The 18,462-nt window shown below is 38.1% G+C and overlaps 1 protein-coding gene across 1 annotated transcript; it reads right to left on the bottom strand.

Moving 5' to 3' along the window:
• Positions 1 to 1,022: 1,022 nt before the first annotated feature.
• On the bottom strand, positions 1,023 to 2,988 carry LOC115622780 (asparagine synthetase [glutamine-hydrolyzing] 2-like). The gene has a single exon (XM_030516838.1). The coding sequence runs from the start codon at positions 2,899 to 2,901 to the stop codon at positions 1,219 to 1,221; it is 1,683 nt and encodes a 560-aa protein (XP_030372698.1). The 5' UTR covers positions 2,902 to 2,988; the 3' UTR covers positions 1,023 to 1,218.
• Between the last annotated feature and the right edge of the window lie 15,474 nt (positions 2,989 to 18,462).

Here is an 18,462-nt window from a genome sequence, read left to right as displayed (position 1 = left end):
ATATATGTACAGATCCCCCTCGTTTTTGCACTGCACACGCCCATCTCCGCCTTACTGTCTGGCAGTTGCTGTCGCGTGTGTTTATATTTATCAGGTACTTTAGGCAAATGGTACTTCTGTCGCCACACATGCTATATTTCGAAGTAAAGCAGCAGAGCTTTTCTCCTTATCAGAAGCCTAAGTGCGCGTATTCAAAGACAATTCCACACAAACACACTTGTTGTGCGGGTTTTTGGCACAGCTGTTCGCACAAAGCTCTTTGCAATATCTGAGCATGCACTGTTTGTTCTCTCTCAATTCATCTCTCATTTAGCTGCTCTCTCTGGTACTCGTACACTCCCACCACCAGAGCTTAACACCTGCTGAGCTTAACAGCTGTTAAAAGGCACGTTTACTTTGTAGTTTTCAATGCATGTAATTGTGGATCGGATTTTGCATTCATTTGAATATATTGGGATTAGAGTTCAAGGTTAATTATATTTGAGCTCACATTGTTATAAATTGGTAATTAACAATTTAAATTAGATCTCTCCATGATAACTATACTTTTTACATTATTCATATGGGAATAATTAGGAAACGCAATGACTTATGGCTTCAAATGTTCCGACCTGTTCCCGTTTTCAATCACTTTTGAAAAGTAAAGATATCTTTTGTGTTCCTGTTTGGGAAAAAGAGTGCTATCGTTTTTCCGCCGTTGATTTAAATCTCCTATTTCATAGCAGCTGTTTAGGTGTCAACGAATATGATATTTGCTTGCCATAAGGTACATACTATATCGAACTTATTTCGGAAACTGGAACAGTAGACGAAGCTGAAAGCAATATTATTTGAAAATATCAATAAACTCTCAAAGTAAATTACAAATTCATTAGTTTATATTAAATTCCACTAAGAGAAAAAAATATATCTTACAAGCTATTACTTGTAGACAAAAAATAAAATAAAATAATAACATTTTCGACAATAACGCTTTATTTAATTATAAAATTCTATATTATATTTCCCAAATTTGAAATGTAATCTTAAGATAGAAGGATTATAATGTGGTAAGTTTTGAAAAATAAGAAATTGTACATAAAAGAGTCATTCTGTGCATTTTGTAATTAAATTCGCCCACAGATCATTAGGACATTTTAGAAAGAAAATAGGATATTTTATTATCTTCAATCTTCCTTAAATGAAAACTCTGTTACATGCTTCCATCATTTCTTTTACCTAACATTTTCCATAGTTCTTTTCATGCGCGGACTGTGCTCTACCGGAAGGATCCTCAGGACAGCCCCAGTCTAAGCGTGGCGCCCATTTCTCCACAGTGAGTGCAGCTGCCTCACCCGGGTATTGTTCTTCAAAGATAGTGCGGTAATAGTATGCCTCCTTAGTCTTGGGCGGGTTGATGGGGAAGCGTTTAGCAGCCTCTGTTATTTGTGCATCGCTAACATGACGTGCCACAAATTGTGGCAATGCATCAATTAAATCATAGCCCACGCCATCCGAAAACTGCTCCTTTTGACGCCAAAGCACAGCATCAGGCAGGTAGTCATTGGCGAAAGCACTACGCAGGATAAACTTCTCGATGCGTTTGGATCGCTTACCCTCAAACTCATTTAGTGGTCCAGGAATTTTGTCCTGCGGTCGAATGTTCATGACGTAGTTGACGAGAGAAGTGTCCAGAAACGGCACCCTCAACTCCAGACCCTTCGACATGGTCACCTTGTTGGCGCGCAGAATATCAGAGACATGTAGCTGCTCACAACGTGTGACCATCTCGCGATGAAATTCCTCATAGTTTGGCGCATTGTGGAAGTAGAGATAACCGCCAAAGATCTCATCCGCACCCTCGCCCGAGAGTATCATCTTGATGCCCGTGCTCTTCACATACCGCGCAAGATAGAACATAGGCAGACTGCATCGCACGGTGGCAATGTCGTAGGATTCCAGATGATAGATCAAATCCCTCACACCATCCAGACAATCGTCGACGGCGAAGGCAACCTCAGTGTGCTCGCTGCCAATGTGTTGGGCAACCATACGGGCGTGCTTAAAGTCCGGAGAGCCATGCATGCCCACAGAAAAGGTACGCAACTTATACGCAGGATCACGCTCACGCATTATCCGGGTGGCTATGGCTGCAATCAGGCTAGAATCTACGCCACCCGAGAGCAAGGCACCAAAGGGAACATCACATTGCAGGTGTGATCGAACGGCTGACTCCAATTTCTCTCGTAGCCCATTAAACTGCACGGGCTGTGTGGGCGTGTCAAGCAACCAGTTAGGATTGAAGTAGCGTCGAGGCTCGAGCTCCTGCACACTGCCGGCTGCAAAGTGTCCAGGTGGAAAGATTTTCAATTGCTTGCAAAACTCCACAAGGCATTTCATTTCGGATGCAAACCAAATATTGCCCTTAGCATCCTGTCCCATATACAGCGGTATAATGCCAAAGGGATCGCGGGCCACCAAAACCTGACCCTTCCGCTGATCGTAGAGCACGAAGCTAAACATTCCAGTAATTTTCTGTAAAAGATCCACACCATGTTGCTCATAAAGCTCAATGATCACATTTGAGTCACTTTTGGGCTTATAATTGGGTCGTTGATTGGCAATTTCAGCCGCCAGTTCCAGATAATTATATATCTCACCATTGGCTATGAGCACAACTTGACCATCCTGGGAGTAGAGCGGCTGATGACCCGTCTCCACGCCTATGACTGAGAGTCGTTCATGCACCAGTGCAACGCCTTTAGCGTCAATTACGGCCACGCCTGTGTCATCGGGTCCGCGATGCCGCTGCTTTCCACTCTGCCTGTAAGCCAACTCTCTCAGACTGTGTTTGCTCCCCAAGTGGGGTTGTGGCTCTATGGGCTGGCCATCCGGCGAAAAAATAGCAAAGATGCCGCACATTTTTGGAGAGGACTTTCAACAATAATTGATTTAATTTTCTGATATTTCTCACTAGTTGCTTGAGTAATCACTTTTGCATGTAACGTTAGTTGCCTAGAGGTAATTTTAATTGTATATAAATTTATTTTAATTAAATTTCCACAGGATTTTTAGAAACACCGTTATATTATTTTAAATTATTAGAGCTTCTTAAACAGTTCAGTTAACATTAATATGTGTATCTTCTTTTGTTTTTATCGTGGTTAAGAGAAACCTTGTTATAGCTTTTACATTTCTTTTCCTTTTTAAGTTTACTGTAGTAGTTGAAGGAGTCCTCATCCAAAATATTCCGTGACCACCTCCTTTGCAAATTATTTCATTTAATTTATAATCCTTTTGAAAATCCTTTTATTACCAGATTGGGTCCACCTTTAACACGGACTTAAAATAAACTAATGAACTCAAGCCTATCATTGTGCTTTTATAGCAAACAATTTTAATCTAATTTAATTATTCAATTATTTTGGTTTATTTATTCATTTCTCACCAAATATTTTGCTTATTTTTTATAATTGCTTGAAACTTACACTTGAAAAAACTTCCCTTTCCTTTGCTGCAGTCCAATGCTGTTTTAAAAACCAATGTATTTTTTCCATTTTTATTATTTACATTCAATCTCTTTTTCTCTCTCTCTTTCCTACAAGTATAAGCAATACATCTTCGTCATTTCCTTATTAAAAAAATATTCGCTTGAAAGTCGATTAAAGACATGCATATTCTGGCCAACGTTCTTTGCTTAAAGTTATGTTTTAATTTAGAGAAGAACAATTTCTTTAGTGTAGGTCGTGGTAATTAACGCTTCACGTTTCATTGAACAATCAAACAAGTCTAACAACTTTTTTAAAAACAGATTGTCTGTTTGACTACTTCCAAAAATTTCTACGACTCGCACTAATATAGATATAACTTTTTAATTGGATTTGTAAGTAAAATAAAAGTGGCGTGCCTTGAACTCTGATCAGAATTTTGAGGGTGTGAGCAAAATTGTGGATTGTCACGCTATTTACGAGTAATGCGTTGCGTCTAGTTAAGCAATGCAAATACGGCTTGAATAATTAATTAGTTGTCGCTGCCTTCGTTACCAGCAATGCAGGAATGCACCAGCAACTAATTATATTTTTGCTTGACAACACACAGAGAAATTACATATTTTGCTGCAGTATCAAGTAATTTAATCAAGTCATTAGTAATGTATTTAAAAAACGTTTTAGAATACACATGTGGAACGCCAAACGCTGCGTATGAGTAACGACCTAAGTAAACAGTATGCGCCACTGATAAAAGCTTTTGCATAACATGAGCTGTTAGTTAACAGCATTCGAGCCTGTTAAGCTAACAGGTGGTTGGCGCCGTTTATTTATGACACAAATTCTTTAAGCTCTAGCGTGTGTAAAAAAGCAGATAAAGCATTTGTTTAATTATGCCAACATTTTAATTATGCTACTCGCACTGAAATGATGTCACTGGCCAAAATTTATAGTGTGTTTACACTACACAGCAATAAGACATACTATATGGAAAATGCAGTTCAAACATATTACCTATTTCCATTATTTTTATCAATTTCATAACTTGATTTCTAAAGTTTTAAATTGCATTGCTGGTCAGTGTTACAGAAAATCTCTCTCTCCAATCTCTCTGCAATTAGTCATTTGCAATAAATTTCCAAATGATTTCATTATTAAATACATTTTGCAATATAATGTAAATTAACAGCAGACGGAGGGCGCTCAAACACCTCGCTACGCCCCTGTGCTCATGCTTGTTGCTTCAACGCAGCTTGTTGTCGGCCGAGCGACAAACTCACAAACGTTTCGGTTGTTCAGTTGCCGATGGGACGCGAAGCTGAACGGCAGGAAGTTGCGTTTACGACGCTTTGTCAGCAGCCAAAGCATTGAATTCAAAACGCCGCCTACTACTGTTTTTCAAAACAGAGCGCGCCTCAAAGTTTTTGGGAAGGTGTTAAATGCGTGTAATTAGTAGAAAGCGCATTAAATGTTAAGGAATTAAATTAAATTACGTCAAAGTGGATTTGTGGCTTCAGATCAGATTTTTTATGGCACGTGGCCGTTTTCAATTACAAGTGTAAATTGTGCGTTAAATGTAAAAAGTTACCAATGGAAAGTTTGTTGGCGAGCTGAAATTAATTTAAATCGACAGCGATTACAAAGTTTAAGGTTCAGATATTGAAAAAACGTGAAAATTGTCACAATAAAAAAGTGTTAAGTGTCATCGTCCGTGTGTAGAGAGTAAGTTCTATTAGAAAAGTTCTCAGAAGGGATCATCTTTAAATGAGCAAAGGGCATGGTAATTTTCTAAATTAACATAAACGACTTTTAAACACCCTAAAAATTATTACTTCCTTAGTAATTACAACATATTTTTATTTAATGAAAACAAACTTAACGTTATCTTCCAAACAACAATAAAAACAAATTTTGTTTCTATTTATTTCAATATTTGTGTTTCTCTTTTAATCTTTTCTTGAATGCGTTCAACTGTTTTTGTTTTATTTGTTCGAAGTAAGCAAACTATAAAGTAAATAAACAATTCCTATTCCCCCAAGTGGAAGTTGAGAGATAAATTAATAGGATTTAGATGAATAATTCGTGGAAATGGTCATTTAAATAGTAATGAGCAAATAATCACAAGCTAGTACCTAGACCGTCTGGACAAATCGTAAAACTAAGCAATATTCTGCAACACAGAATATTAAAACTCTTAATTTGGCAATAAGTCTAATTAAATTGCTTCCAGCTGATTATTTTTTCATGGTTTTTCTTTCCCAAATTCAAATTGCAGACTTCAAATATTTTTAAAAATGCCGCAACATAAGGAATGATAACATAAAAATGTTGTTGTTATGCATAAAAAATATCAAATCAAAATCAAATAAAAACCAACAAGCGCAACAGCAACAACAATAACAGCGTATTACTGTCACGTTCGCTTGGACACCCACACAGGCACACAGTTAGGGTCCAGCGTTGGGCAAACAACTTCAAGTCACGTTTGACATTTGTGCCGTGCCCCCCAAAGAAGAGGAATGACTTCGAACTTTCGTGGGGAATTGGAACGGCGTCGATAGCATCGCACTCTGCCTGCAATTAATTAAAAACTTTGGAGCGCGCGCTCTCTTACAAATCAAATCAAAAATGTTGCTCAAGTATTTATGGGAAAAGAACATTTTTTTTATGGCAGCTGAGGTCTAATCTATGTACTCGTAGTTCATAGGGCACGCACAATTGGCTGAACAACAAACACAGCGTTGAGTTTATTGCAATAAATAATTTAGCAGTGACGGAAAAGTGAAAATAAAGCGCTCCTAGTTGAGCCCTAAGGCAAGTAGCGGCAGTTTCGTATGAAAATCAATGCGCATTTGTGCAGCATCGTTGCGCCCCAAAACAAAACGCGCAATAATAAAGAGAGTGAAGGGCTGGGGGACTGAAAAGTGAAAAGAGAGTGGTTTGGTAAGGGTTCAGGGAACGCTATGCCGGTTGGTGTTTCAAAAATAAATTCACGTTTAAAATATAAATCGGTTCGTGCCGATATTGGTGGTGGATTGTCTAACGCCTTGCCTAGTTAGGCAACAAATTTGACCCTTCGAGAGACACAACAACAACAGCTTTATCTAAAATAGGCGTGTTGCTTTTGTTGTTGCGTATTTTTAGGCCCAAGCGCACATTAAGGCAAAAGTATGAAGAAAAAAAGGCAAGACGACACTCCGTCATGTCAAATTTCATTGACTTGCTGCGTAACTGTGCCGACAAGGCTTTAATTAGTTTTTAGGCTGCGACGTGACACTAATTTTGTCCAATCAGCCCAGTTGTTATTGTTTTATGCCTGCATTTAGTTTGGCTATCATCTATCTTTTAGCTGGGTCAGCCTGTGCAGAAAAAGTTTTCTGGAAAGCAACAAAAATTATAGTCTACTTTTGAGCGTAGAAAAAAGTTCAACCTACCTTGCTCTATTTCTAGTCTACCTACTTCCCACATTTCTGGCCATGTTTGGCAGGCACGTTTTTTGTCTTCTTTTCGTCTTCCCTAACACATCCACATGCAAAGGGCTAATTGATGTATTGATGTGTCTCTTTGTCATAATAAAATGAATGGTTCCCAATGATTTAACACGCAAGCAGAAAGCATTGCCTGTTCCTTGTGCCCAGTTCGCAAAAGTGCTAAAGCTGCAATCCTTAATTAGAAATCTGACGCATTTTGCTTTCATAGACAAACACACAAGTTGGCATGGATTGAAGGATTAGCTTCAGTCTTTAGTCTTCAGGCATTTATTCAGGCTCAGAGGTAGCTGCAGAGGTGGGCGGAAAGTTGTCGCAATTGTGGCCAAATTATAGATGTTTAGAGATAATTTTATGCATCGCAAAAGGAAAACACATCATTATCGTAGAAATTTGTATTCACAGTCGACTAGAATGAATGAAGCAAATAGCAATTATAAATATTTATTCAAAGCAAAACCAATTTATGTAGGCTTGGTTGATTTTAACCCTATTCCGGATATTGGAACTTAGGGCTGAGTTGGAACTAAAGCTGTAGTTGCCAAGCATTGGTGGTATTTTAAGGTTTTTTTTAACAAAAATAAAGACATCATTTTAATTATTCTCTCACTCGCTAAAGAGTTCCAAAATCAGTTATAAATTTAAGGCTCTATTAATTTTGTATATCTTTTGTCTTCTGAGAAAATTCCTTCAAGATTTATGATCGGACAATGCATGTCTTAACATTAGATATGTTCCAATAACTATCAACATTTTTTTAAGAGCTAAACAAAAACACAGCACACACAAATTTAAGAAAACCCTTCCCTAAGAAATCTGCTCAAACAACACAACACAACACAATAAAATATTTTTCAGCTACAGTTTTTAGTTTCAACAACAAAATAAACCCACTGTATAATTCTAAAATGGGTTTCTATTGCAATTGAGAAAATATTAACGCATTCTACAGGAAAAAAGTGTATTACTTCTTGTAATGTCAAGTCAAATTTTCTGTAAGTCCATTTAAACAGTTGCCCACATTTAGATGAACGCGGAAATACAAGTACTTGTATATAACTGTGAGGCATGTATTATTGAATAGATTATATATTCGCTGAAAAGGGAAGGGCTCAGTAGGAGTAAAGTAAAAGACAATAGTCGCGGACCGCCGTGCGTCTGTTCGCTTTAGAGTTTTATTGGAGACTGACACTTTTGCTATACATATTCTTTATGCTTACATTCGTATGCAACAGTGACAGATAACTTGTAGATAACATAAGATTATTATCTGCTTATATTAACATGCGTGCATTGGTACTTATGTTTGTATTGATTTTCAACACCCTTCCTCAATGCAAACATGTTTTACAAAAATTTTCAAATCAAATTTAACAGCTTTGTAAAATGAACATGCTTCGCTTTAGGGAGATTTTTCGTTAAAATATCAGCTATCATTTCATTGGTTGATGTATACTGTAAAACAATTTGTTCTTCGTTTACAACCTGTCTTGCAAAATGATATCTAATATCAATATGCTTTGTTCTTTCATGGTGTACAGGATTCTTAGCTAATTGTTGAGCACTTAAATTATCGCCATGAAGAATAGTTGGAGTACTCGAGTCACCGCAGCCAATCTCCACTATAAGACGCCGTAGGTATATGGCCTCCTTACACGCAGTTGAAAGAGCCATATACTCCGCCTCCGTGCTGCTAAGTGCCACGCTGCGTTGCTTTTCAGATCGCCAGGATATGGGTCCTCCAGCCAAGTAGTATACATAGCCAGTATACGACTTGCGATCGATGCGGTCGCCACCCCAGTCTGCATCCACATAGCCGGTAAGGGGTTGTCCACACTCTTTGTAGTGCAACTTCAGGTCCACAGTTGACGCCAGGTATCGAAGCACATGTTTTACACCCACTAGGTGCTCTGCATGCGGATCTTGATTCCGTTGAGCTAACTTGGCAACGGAATGCAATATGTCTGGCCTTGTTGTAAGCGCCAGCCACATTAACTCGCCAATTGAAGACTGGTAGGATGCAATGTCAACCTTTTGACAATGCTCGCTGGTACATATCACTTGGAAACCAGCATCCAGTGGGGTCGCTGTAGGTCTACAGGTCTCGCATCCATGTTCACGCAATATGTCTTTGATGTATTGCGAATTGCTTAGCGAAATTTCGCCAAGCTCACCGTCGCGCTGCACTTCCATGTCAAGGAACAAATGCAGCTCTCCCTTGTCAACACATTCAAACGATGTTGTAATGGCTGACTTGATGTTGGCCAAGTCCTCTTTTGATCGGCATGCTATAATTATATCATCAACATAAACAAGGATTAATGATAAGTCACCTCTTCCGTTCCTTTTGTAAAGACACGGTTCATTTTCACATGCTACAAAATCTATGCCTTGTAGTACACAATCGAGCTTGGAGTTCCACTCGCGCCCCGACTGCTTCAATCCATATATTGCCTTTTTAAGCAATAAAGCCTTACTTGGATTATTGGGATCTGTGTATCCCTGTGGCTGCTTCATATAAACAGTTTCATGCAGGTCGCTATTCAAATAGGCGGTACACACATCTATCTGGTGAAGGTACAGCTTCAATTCCGCTGCTAACGCCAAAATAAACCGCACGGTTTCCAATCTGCAAACGGGTGAGAACGTCTCTACATAGTTCACGCCATACTTCTGGGAGCACCCTTTAGCAACGAGTCGTGCCTTGAAACGTTCGACTTTTCCATCAGAGTCACGTTTCAGGCTGTATACCCACTTGCAACCAACTGCTCGCTGATCTTTTGGTAAATCAGCCATCTGCCAGGTTTCGTTTGATTGTAGTGCCTGATATTCCTTTTGCATCGCCTCTTGCCAGAATACTGCATGTGTGCTACCAACGGCCTGATCATAGGATGTCGGAACCATTACGTCACTAGCAACCAATGCTCCAAGCACATTGTATTGCTTTCTTGGACGACCAGGTTTACCATTTCGAACAATTTTAGGCCGGCCTGGCCCAATCTTCACAGTATCCTCGTCAGAGTCTTCTTTTTCGACTGCACTCTCATATGCGTTGGAGCTGCTGTCGTCAGAACTGTGCTCACTGTCATCGTCGTCGATGCTTCTGTCACCATCCGTGTGAGTGACATGCTCTTGAACCTCGCATGCAGGAAAATCTACCGTAACGGTATCTTCATTGGTATGACCACCACAACGCTCATCAAATAGAATGTCTCGTTTTTCGACAATCGTCCTCGTCTCTGGGTCGTATAACCGATAGCCTTTGGCTGCTACCGAATACCCAACCATACGGTACTCATGCCCTTTGGGTTTGAATTTGCCTTTACGGGGACCCTTTGCAAGTGCAACTGCAATGGAACCAAAAACTTTTAGATGGCTAACACAGGGTTTCTTACCTGTCCACGCTTCCATTGGAGTCAGGTTGTTCAGTGCACTGGTAGGTGATCTGTTTCTTATGTATACTGCTGTGTTGACTGCTTCGGCCCACAAAGACTCGCCTAGGCCCGACTGCACCAATAAGCATCTGGACATCTCCGTTAATGTCCGGTTTGCTCTTTCCGCCACGCCGTTCTGCTGCGGAGTATAAGCCACGGTCAATTGCCTTGCAATACCATGGTGTTTCAGGAAACCGTTGAATGTTGTGTTGACAAACTCGCCTCCATTGTCGGTTCGAATACATTTGAGCTTTTTATCTGTTTGCCGTTCAACCAAGTTTTTAAATTCGACGAACTTACTGAACACTTCATCTTTCTTCCGCAAAAAATAAACAAATATACGCCTGGACTTGTCATCGATGAAGGTCAGAAAGTATTTGGATCCAGCAAGTGACTTCGTGTCGAATGGGCCGCATACATCAGCATGAACCAGTTCCAACAGCTCTTCGGCACGGTTAGTGCTTACCTTTGGGAATGGCTGTACATGTATTTTGCTTAGCATACACGTTTTGCAATTCAAGTTGTCTGGGAAAACAACCTTTCCAATACCACGCACTAGCTCTTTGCTGATCACTTCCTTCAGACTGGTAAAATTTAAATGGCCATAACGCTTATGCCACAATGTACCATCTGATTCAGTTGCGGAATAACACCTATTTTGTTTGCCTTGAAACATATAAAGGTTCCCAACTTTATTCGCTTTCAGTATACACTCGCCGTTTTGTATAACTTTAGCAAAATGTGGCCCAAAATGTATAACATTGTTCTTTTGCACTGACCGGCTGACGGACATAAAGTTGCCATTCATTTTCGGTACATACAGTACATCTGACAACACCAAGGTACAAAGTTCTGTCTGTAACTTCACCTCTCCTCTGCCTTCGGCCTTCAGGAAACCAGCGTCAGCTAAACCGATCATTTCAGTGTGCGCAATAAATTTTGAAAATAACGTCTTATCGCAACACATATGGCTTGTTGCTCCGCTGTCCAGACACCACATGTTGTTCTCTATCTTTCCAACGTCCAACGCATTTAACAAGCTGCTCTGCTTTTCCATCTCTTTCTTTGTCGATTGCTTTTTCCCTTCACCGCGAATTTTCTGACGCTTGCACTGTGCCTTGTAGTGCCCTTTTTCGCCGCAGTTGTAGCAAACGACGATTTTTGAATTCCTTTTTGAATTCGCTTTGGAATGCGCGACGATCTGCTGCGTAGCTATAAATGCTCTTGCATTCTCGCTCTCTCCATCTGCATTGCCTCTGCGCTCTCCCTCTTCCATCAGCTTGATACATAACACATCAAATGACGGTAAATTGTCACGCGTCTCAATGGCGACGACAAAATTTTCGTATGGTTCGGGCAAGCTTGACAACAACACGATTGTTTTTAACTCATCATTTAATTCGATGCCAACTGTACACAAACCATCCAGAATTTCGTTAAATTCGTGTATGTAACTTGAAATGCTTTGGCCTTGAAACATGCGTTTGCCTAGCAATTTCTTGTACAGCGACACTTTCCGTACAGGTCCACTCGGCTGATGAACGTCCTTTAACTTTTTCCATGCCTCGTACGAAGTGTTGCAATTTTTAATGAAGCCCAATTGTGAAGCTTTTACACTTAGCGTTATAATTGCTAATGCCTTTTCATCTTTTGGCCTTGAACTCTCAGTATTACTAGGTTCAGCACCTGATGCCACACTCCACAATTCCGCGTGCACTAAGACAGATCGCATCTGTATGCTCCATGAGTCATAGTTATGCTCTTCCAATTTGTCTATTTGATATAGCGCACTCATTTTTTAAATGTTATATTTCTTGAGTCACCAAACGATTACTATTTCACAATACTTTGAACTTCTCCTATGAGCCTATATGCCCTGGGCCCATAACCTATTGAATAGATTATATATTCGCTGAAAAGGGAAGGGCTCAGTAGGAGTAAAGTAAAAGACAATAGTCGCGGACCGCCGTGCGTCTGTTCGCTTTAGAGTTTTATTGGAGACTGACACTTTTGCTATACATATTCTTTATGCTTACATTCGTATGCAACAGTGACAGATAACTTGTAGATAACATAAGATTATTATCTGCTTATATTAACATGCGTGCATTGGTACTTATGTTTGTATTGATTTTCAACATGTATGTATGTATATTGCTACGGCTATTTAAAGCGTTCTCAATAGCCAGAATGTGACATTCGTTCAAGATGATTGAACACAGGCACATCTATACTGATGCCACTTGTCAGGGACCTTGACATTGAGACGCACACACACATACACATACGTCGATGTCTGTTTTGTCTTCCTTGGTAGCCTCGACAACGACAAGCCTAAGAATTGTACATTGTACTGCAGTTATTTTTATGCAATCAATAAATGGGCGCACTTTAAGGTCACTGCAGCAGAGCATTTGATCTAATGGATAATTAGCAAAGGTGGGATTGTAAAACCTGTTGAAAACTATGGCGAAATAATTAGAGAGAGAGAGGCATAAAGAACGTATAATTTAGTTTGCGCTTTATCTTGTATTTAAACTTCGATAGTAAATACCGCATTAATTCTTGCTTAAGTAGTTCACATTTACATTTAAATTCAACAACAGGTTCAGAAGTCTTCACACAGTTGCCATGCGATTTGTAATTTAAGTTGAATAAACAATAACTTAATCGCTATAATCATATTCAGTTAATAAATAAACTAAATTATAGAAATCAACAAGAACGCACGATAATTATTGCCTCTAATTAACGTATAAATCAGTGTAGCTTAGTTTTATTTGTATTCTCATACAAGTATACCAAATATCTCATTAAACAAATCGTTTCACAATTAATAAAAGAATTATTGTTATCAGATTTGTTATTAAATTTAACTGCCGTACTTACTTATGCCAATTCGTTTTTAAAAAAGGCACCTAAGCCTATTAAATACAATCACTTTGATGCTCTATAAAAAGCACATCACACGCCACACATATTCGCTGTAAGAAGCTCAATGAATTTATTTACGCTTCAAACACACAATTTAATTCAATTCGGTTTTTTTTTCTTTTCTGCCATTCAAGAGAAAATTTTATGCTCTTTGACGCTGAATGTGACAAAAAGCCATATCCAAGCTCTCTAACTTAATTAACAGTTGCATATACGCGAGCTCTCTCCCTGTCCCTCTCCCTATTTCTCCTCCCCCTCCTCTGTTCGCGAGCTTCCAATTGAACAATAAAGACCATAGAAGAATATTTCGGGTCTTGTGAAATTTAATATGTGCCTTGCTAATATTTAAATTGTGAAATACAATAAAACAGAATAGCAGCCACTCAACAAATGCCATATGCGGCGTATACTTAATAAAAGAGGACTCTGTCAACAGTCGGTCGGTGGACAGTGTCACCTGCTAAGTTGGCACGTGTCGCTAAGCAGCTCAGCTCAGCTCAACTCAGGTGAGCAGAGCAAACAGAAACCGACAATGAGGAGGAGAAGTGTGCCTCTACACTTGGCAAAGAACGTAGAGGAGAGTTGCAAAGAAAAAACTGGCAAACACGCGCCATTTTGGCAAATGAATTGATGTGAATGTTGGGCGTTTTTATTTGCCTGTAAATTAGTGCAACAACAAGCGAATTAGAGATGGGTGCGTGACAAAAATGTTTTCGCAGACACGCAACTTCTCAACACGCATAGGGAATTGTATTGCTGGACTTATTGTGGCATTCGTCAAAACTAACAAATTTCCTTTTTATACTCACGCAATTAAGTTTTTCAGACATTTCCACTACATTTATACCTCAAAAAGAAACCCCTAGAAACCCCTCATGCCCTCAAATTCCAATACCAATTTTTATGAATGTACCATCAGAGCTATCGTAAATGGTCCCCGAATGTAACTTTGTCTTATTGTGATGCACTTATAAGTACAACATTGGAGAGAAACGTTTAACGTTGTTTGGTAAAGACTTTTCCCATAATTAAATTGCAGTGCTGGCCTAATCACTATATTTTTCACTTCGTGACACAATCACGAATTCACGCACATCTCACATACTATATAGTATATATGGCTGTAGGACAATTATAAATATAAAGTCGTTGGTAACTTGACTGTCTGCCTAGTCAGCGTTGAGGTCCCCAGGCGTCAATAAACGCGACGTTCGCTGCGCCTCCTGCGTTGGAAAAGTTTGCCCACATTTTTCTTTTGGTTAGACATAGTTGTTGTTGTTGTTGCTGCAAAAATTTGTTCCTATTGATGTCGTTAGTTGTTTTTGTCGTGTTGCTCCACTTTTAGCGACACATGACAACACTTTGAAGCATAAAGGAACTAGTAGGGCTGCGCCTGATGGTTCCATGTGCAACAATATTAACAAATTATAATAAAATTACCACAATTTAAATATTTACAAATAGATTCCGTATTTCGCTCTAAAATCGCCGGCTTGAGAAGATTTACGATTAAAATTTACTTTTGGATAAATTAATTAGCAAATATAACTATATATTTTATATCTATTTCTATAAAAATAAAAGAGGTTGAGAGAAAAACATTGTTTTGAAGGAAATTTGTTTTTTTTTTTTAATTTTTTAGCATAGAAGGACAAGCCGTATTAGATATAAGTGGGTGGACCCAGTACCAGAACCCAATCTAAAACGAAAACAAGACAAATTCTGCAAAATTATCTATATAGTCACCTTTTAGCTTGATAGACCGTTTCCAGCAATGTTTATTAACTTCGATAGCCTTTTTATAGACAAAAACGCCGAGTTCTTCAAATGCGATAATATTTGTAACAATTGGTAGTCAATTGTCTTGAGGAAATAACACTTCATTTTGTGTTTGTGTTGGGAAGATAATCAATACAAATAATTCCACATCCGTTCCATAAAACTGCCACCCTGACTGTGCCTGCAAATGAAACAGTCTTGGCTTTCTTCAGAGCCTATTCTCCTCATTGTTTTGACTGTTTCATTACCTTCGTGGCTAAAAGCTAGTCCCCATAATTGCCGAACACTGAAACGACGCAGCTTTCTTCCATTGTTAGGAAACGCGGCATTTATGTTGCGCTTAGCTCTCTCATCTCCAAATTGTATCTCAATATGCGATGCACAGTATTTTTTAAAGTGCCGTCCAATTCAGATATTCCGGCTGTCATCTAGTACAATTTTTTTTGGATTTTATTCACTATTTCTGGCGTTGCTATCTCATTTAATTGATCACTGCGATGATCATCTTAGCAGCTGGTCTGGTCTCGTTTGATGTCCGCTAACCAATAATTTGCTGTTAAAAGCAAAAAAGACGGTAGCTTGACTTCAATATTGGTTGGACTGAGATTAAGACAAAAATATTGTATGCTTTACCATAATTTGATTTTCAGACAGCATTGCAAATTGGTAAGAAGACAAGCTTTACTTATTTTATATCAAGGCTATATATTGTACTCACAACTACCTCGAATTGATATTTCCTAAGGAATGAAATTGGAATTAAATGACTTTAAAGCAAAATGATTTTGTCTGATTAAAGAGCAGAACATGTTTCTTGAACTAGTTCGACTTTTAAGACTGCTCGTACAACTTGTGGGTTTCCCAACGTGTGTTGCCAATTGTCTTGTTCCTGCAGTTGCGTTTGTTTATGTCTCTCAAAATTGCTGTCAAGGCTGTGAGCTGGAAAAACGCGCAATCAACAATCAAACACATAGACCCACATGCGACTAACTCTCGTTGTTTTGGTAGTCAAAGTTTTTTGCGCCAATTTTCATTCACGTTTCGCTTTTGCTGTTTTGTTGTTCTTGTTGTTGCTGTTGTTATTATTGTGCCCAACAGCGAGCTCAAAACTGAATTTGTTGGCTTTAATTAAAATGCTGCAACAGCGCATAGCAAACAAAACAGAAAATTCAGACAAAAGCCGCTAAATCACTTAAGCCAGCTCCGGTATTAGATCAGACATAGAACAGCGCACTGCGGCTGTCACAGAGCAATAAAATAAAACATAAACAAACTATAAAAAATATTGTAAATATAATGCGTGCCTATCAAACGATCTCGCCAATTGGCAATCGCATCTCTGCTTCGCCCCATCGATGGAAAATGAAAAATATTTTCAATTGACGGCAGGCCATAAACTGATTGATTGAGCTATTGAGCGGCAATTTTCTGCTATGGGCTGTGTTGTTGTTGCTATTGTTATTATTAGCTAACAGCGAGAGTACAAACATCAATAAAAACGATATATATATACATAGTATAGTATAGTGGAATGCATTCAATATTTGAATACCCTATACACTAATATTTGTTTATAAGAAAATATTTATAACAAAATGATTTAGATATTAAAATTTCAGTGTTATTTCATTGCAAGGCGACCTATTTTTAAAAGAGTACATATAAGCATAATTTTTGGCTGTAGATAAACCCATATTGCTAGCCAATACATTATTCATTGCAACAGAATTTTGGCACAATGTCTTAATGCCCTTACAATAATTCCTACTGCTTGGTTTTCATTTTAAAGTCGACAAACATAGGCTGACAACATATTAGATAGGACTTTTTAAAAATATCCCTTTCTGGTGGAACACATATTCAAGGGTGACCGGTTTATCATCATTCCTTCCGAATGTGATGGAAATTGGATGCACAGAAGCCGAAGTATTGGCATTGATCTGGCCAAATGATGTATTGAATTGGAAGGTGACTATTAGGATCAAAATAAATACATTTTGACAAAAGTTCAATTATATGGTCTTGTTTTTACAAAGTTCTAATTACTTTGCGGAGCATCTTGTATATGTAATCATAGATTAGAAAATACATTTCATTGCATTCATTGAAAGTAAATATCAATTTTCGTAAAAATTATGTAAAGCCATTTAAAATAATGATATCACAAACGTATTGGTATTTATTATAGCCCAGAATACTTATCATATATATAATCGATGAAGTAAAAATATGTGTATGCTGATTAGAAGAAAAAAATAAAACAGCAAACTAAATTAGGAGCAGCCTTTTTGAAAAAGTGCGAGTCACCCGAAAGACCACAAAAATATATAAATCGAGTGTAAAAACTATACACATTTACACAATGTCGCACAAAAGAATAAGAAATAAACCAAATTATTATCATTATTTATTTCATTATAATAATACCCATAGCCCGTAAACTTGAAATGCTTTGATGTTAAAATAAATCGTATTTACCATTACCTGGAAGATCGAAGCGTTCATACATGCAAAAATATAAATTGAACAATATCCATTACTGTGATTCGTTCCCCTATTAAGTACGTACATTGTCTTTAAATGAATATACTCTTTAACCCATTAGGTACGGGTTATAAAAATATCGATTAAGTATGCAGATAGTTAAGTATGCCATAAAACCGTACGACTGACTCATAGTTAAAATAGACAAACAACAGCGAAAACTGCAAGATACAAATTTGCAGCTACTGCTCTATACATAGATATACAACTATAGTATATGTAGATATCTATATGTGATAAAGAAATCTCTTGACTATTTAAACATACATACGAAAGCGCACACATTCGTACACTTGTAAGCATGTTGCCTTATTTTGTTTATTTTCAGAAACTGTTTTTATAGCCAAACGCGACAACAATAACAAAAACAAAACAAAACAAAAAAACTCATTCATGCAATATACAGCAGGCAGTAAAATTTCAATTTTCTAGCCAAGCCAATGGCAACCAAAAAAAAAAAGTTTGCACTGAATATACATAGAACTATATAAACATATAAACACACATATATGCGAGTACATACATACTTGTATAAATGTGTTCGTGGCGAGTTAAGGTAGCAGTATTTTCTTGTCTGGTAGTATCAACGTTGAATATTTACTTTTCAACTGATAAAGATTCACTTTAGTTTTTATTTGCATGAGCGCCACCCGCACCAACAACGCCGACAACAATAATAACAGAATAAAAAAAATTGTAATGCCAATGCTATTAAAGGTAATGGAGTGGGTCAGACAATAACGTCACCATCTTGCAAAAATTCCAGACCAACTTGCAATGCAAATGCAAGCTGCAAATGAAAAGTAAAAGGGTGGC

This window comes from Scaptodrosophila lebanonensis, unplaced genomic scaffold, assembly GCF_003285725.1.
Source record: "Scaptodrosophila lebanonensis strain 11010-0011.00,11010-0021.00 unplaced genomic scaffold, SlebRS2 tig00000043-arrow-pilon, whole genome shotgun sequence".
Lineage (NCBI taxonomy): Eukaryota > Metazoa > Arthropoda > Insecta > Diptera > Drosophilidae > Scaptodrosophila > Scaptodrosophila lebanonensis.
This window is presented reverse-complemented; position numbering and strand designations above follow the sequence as displayed.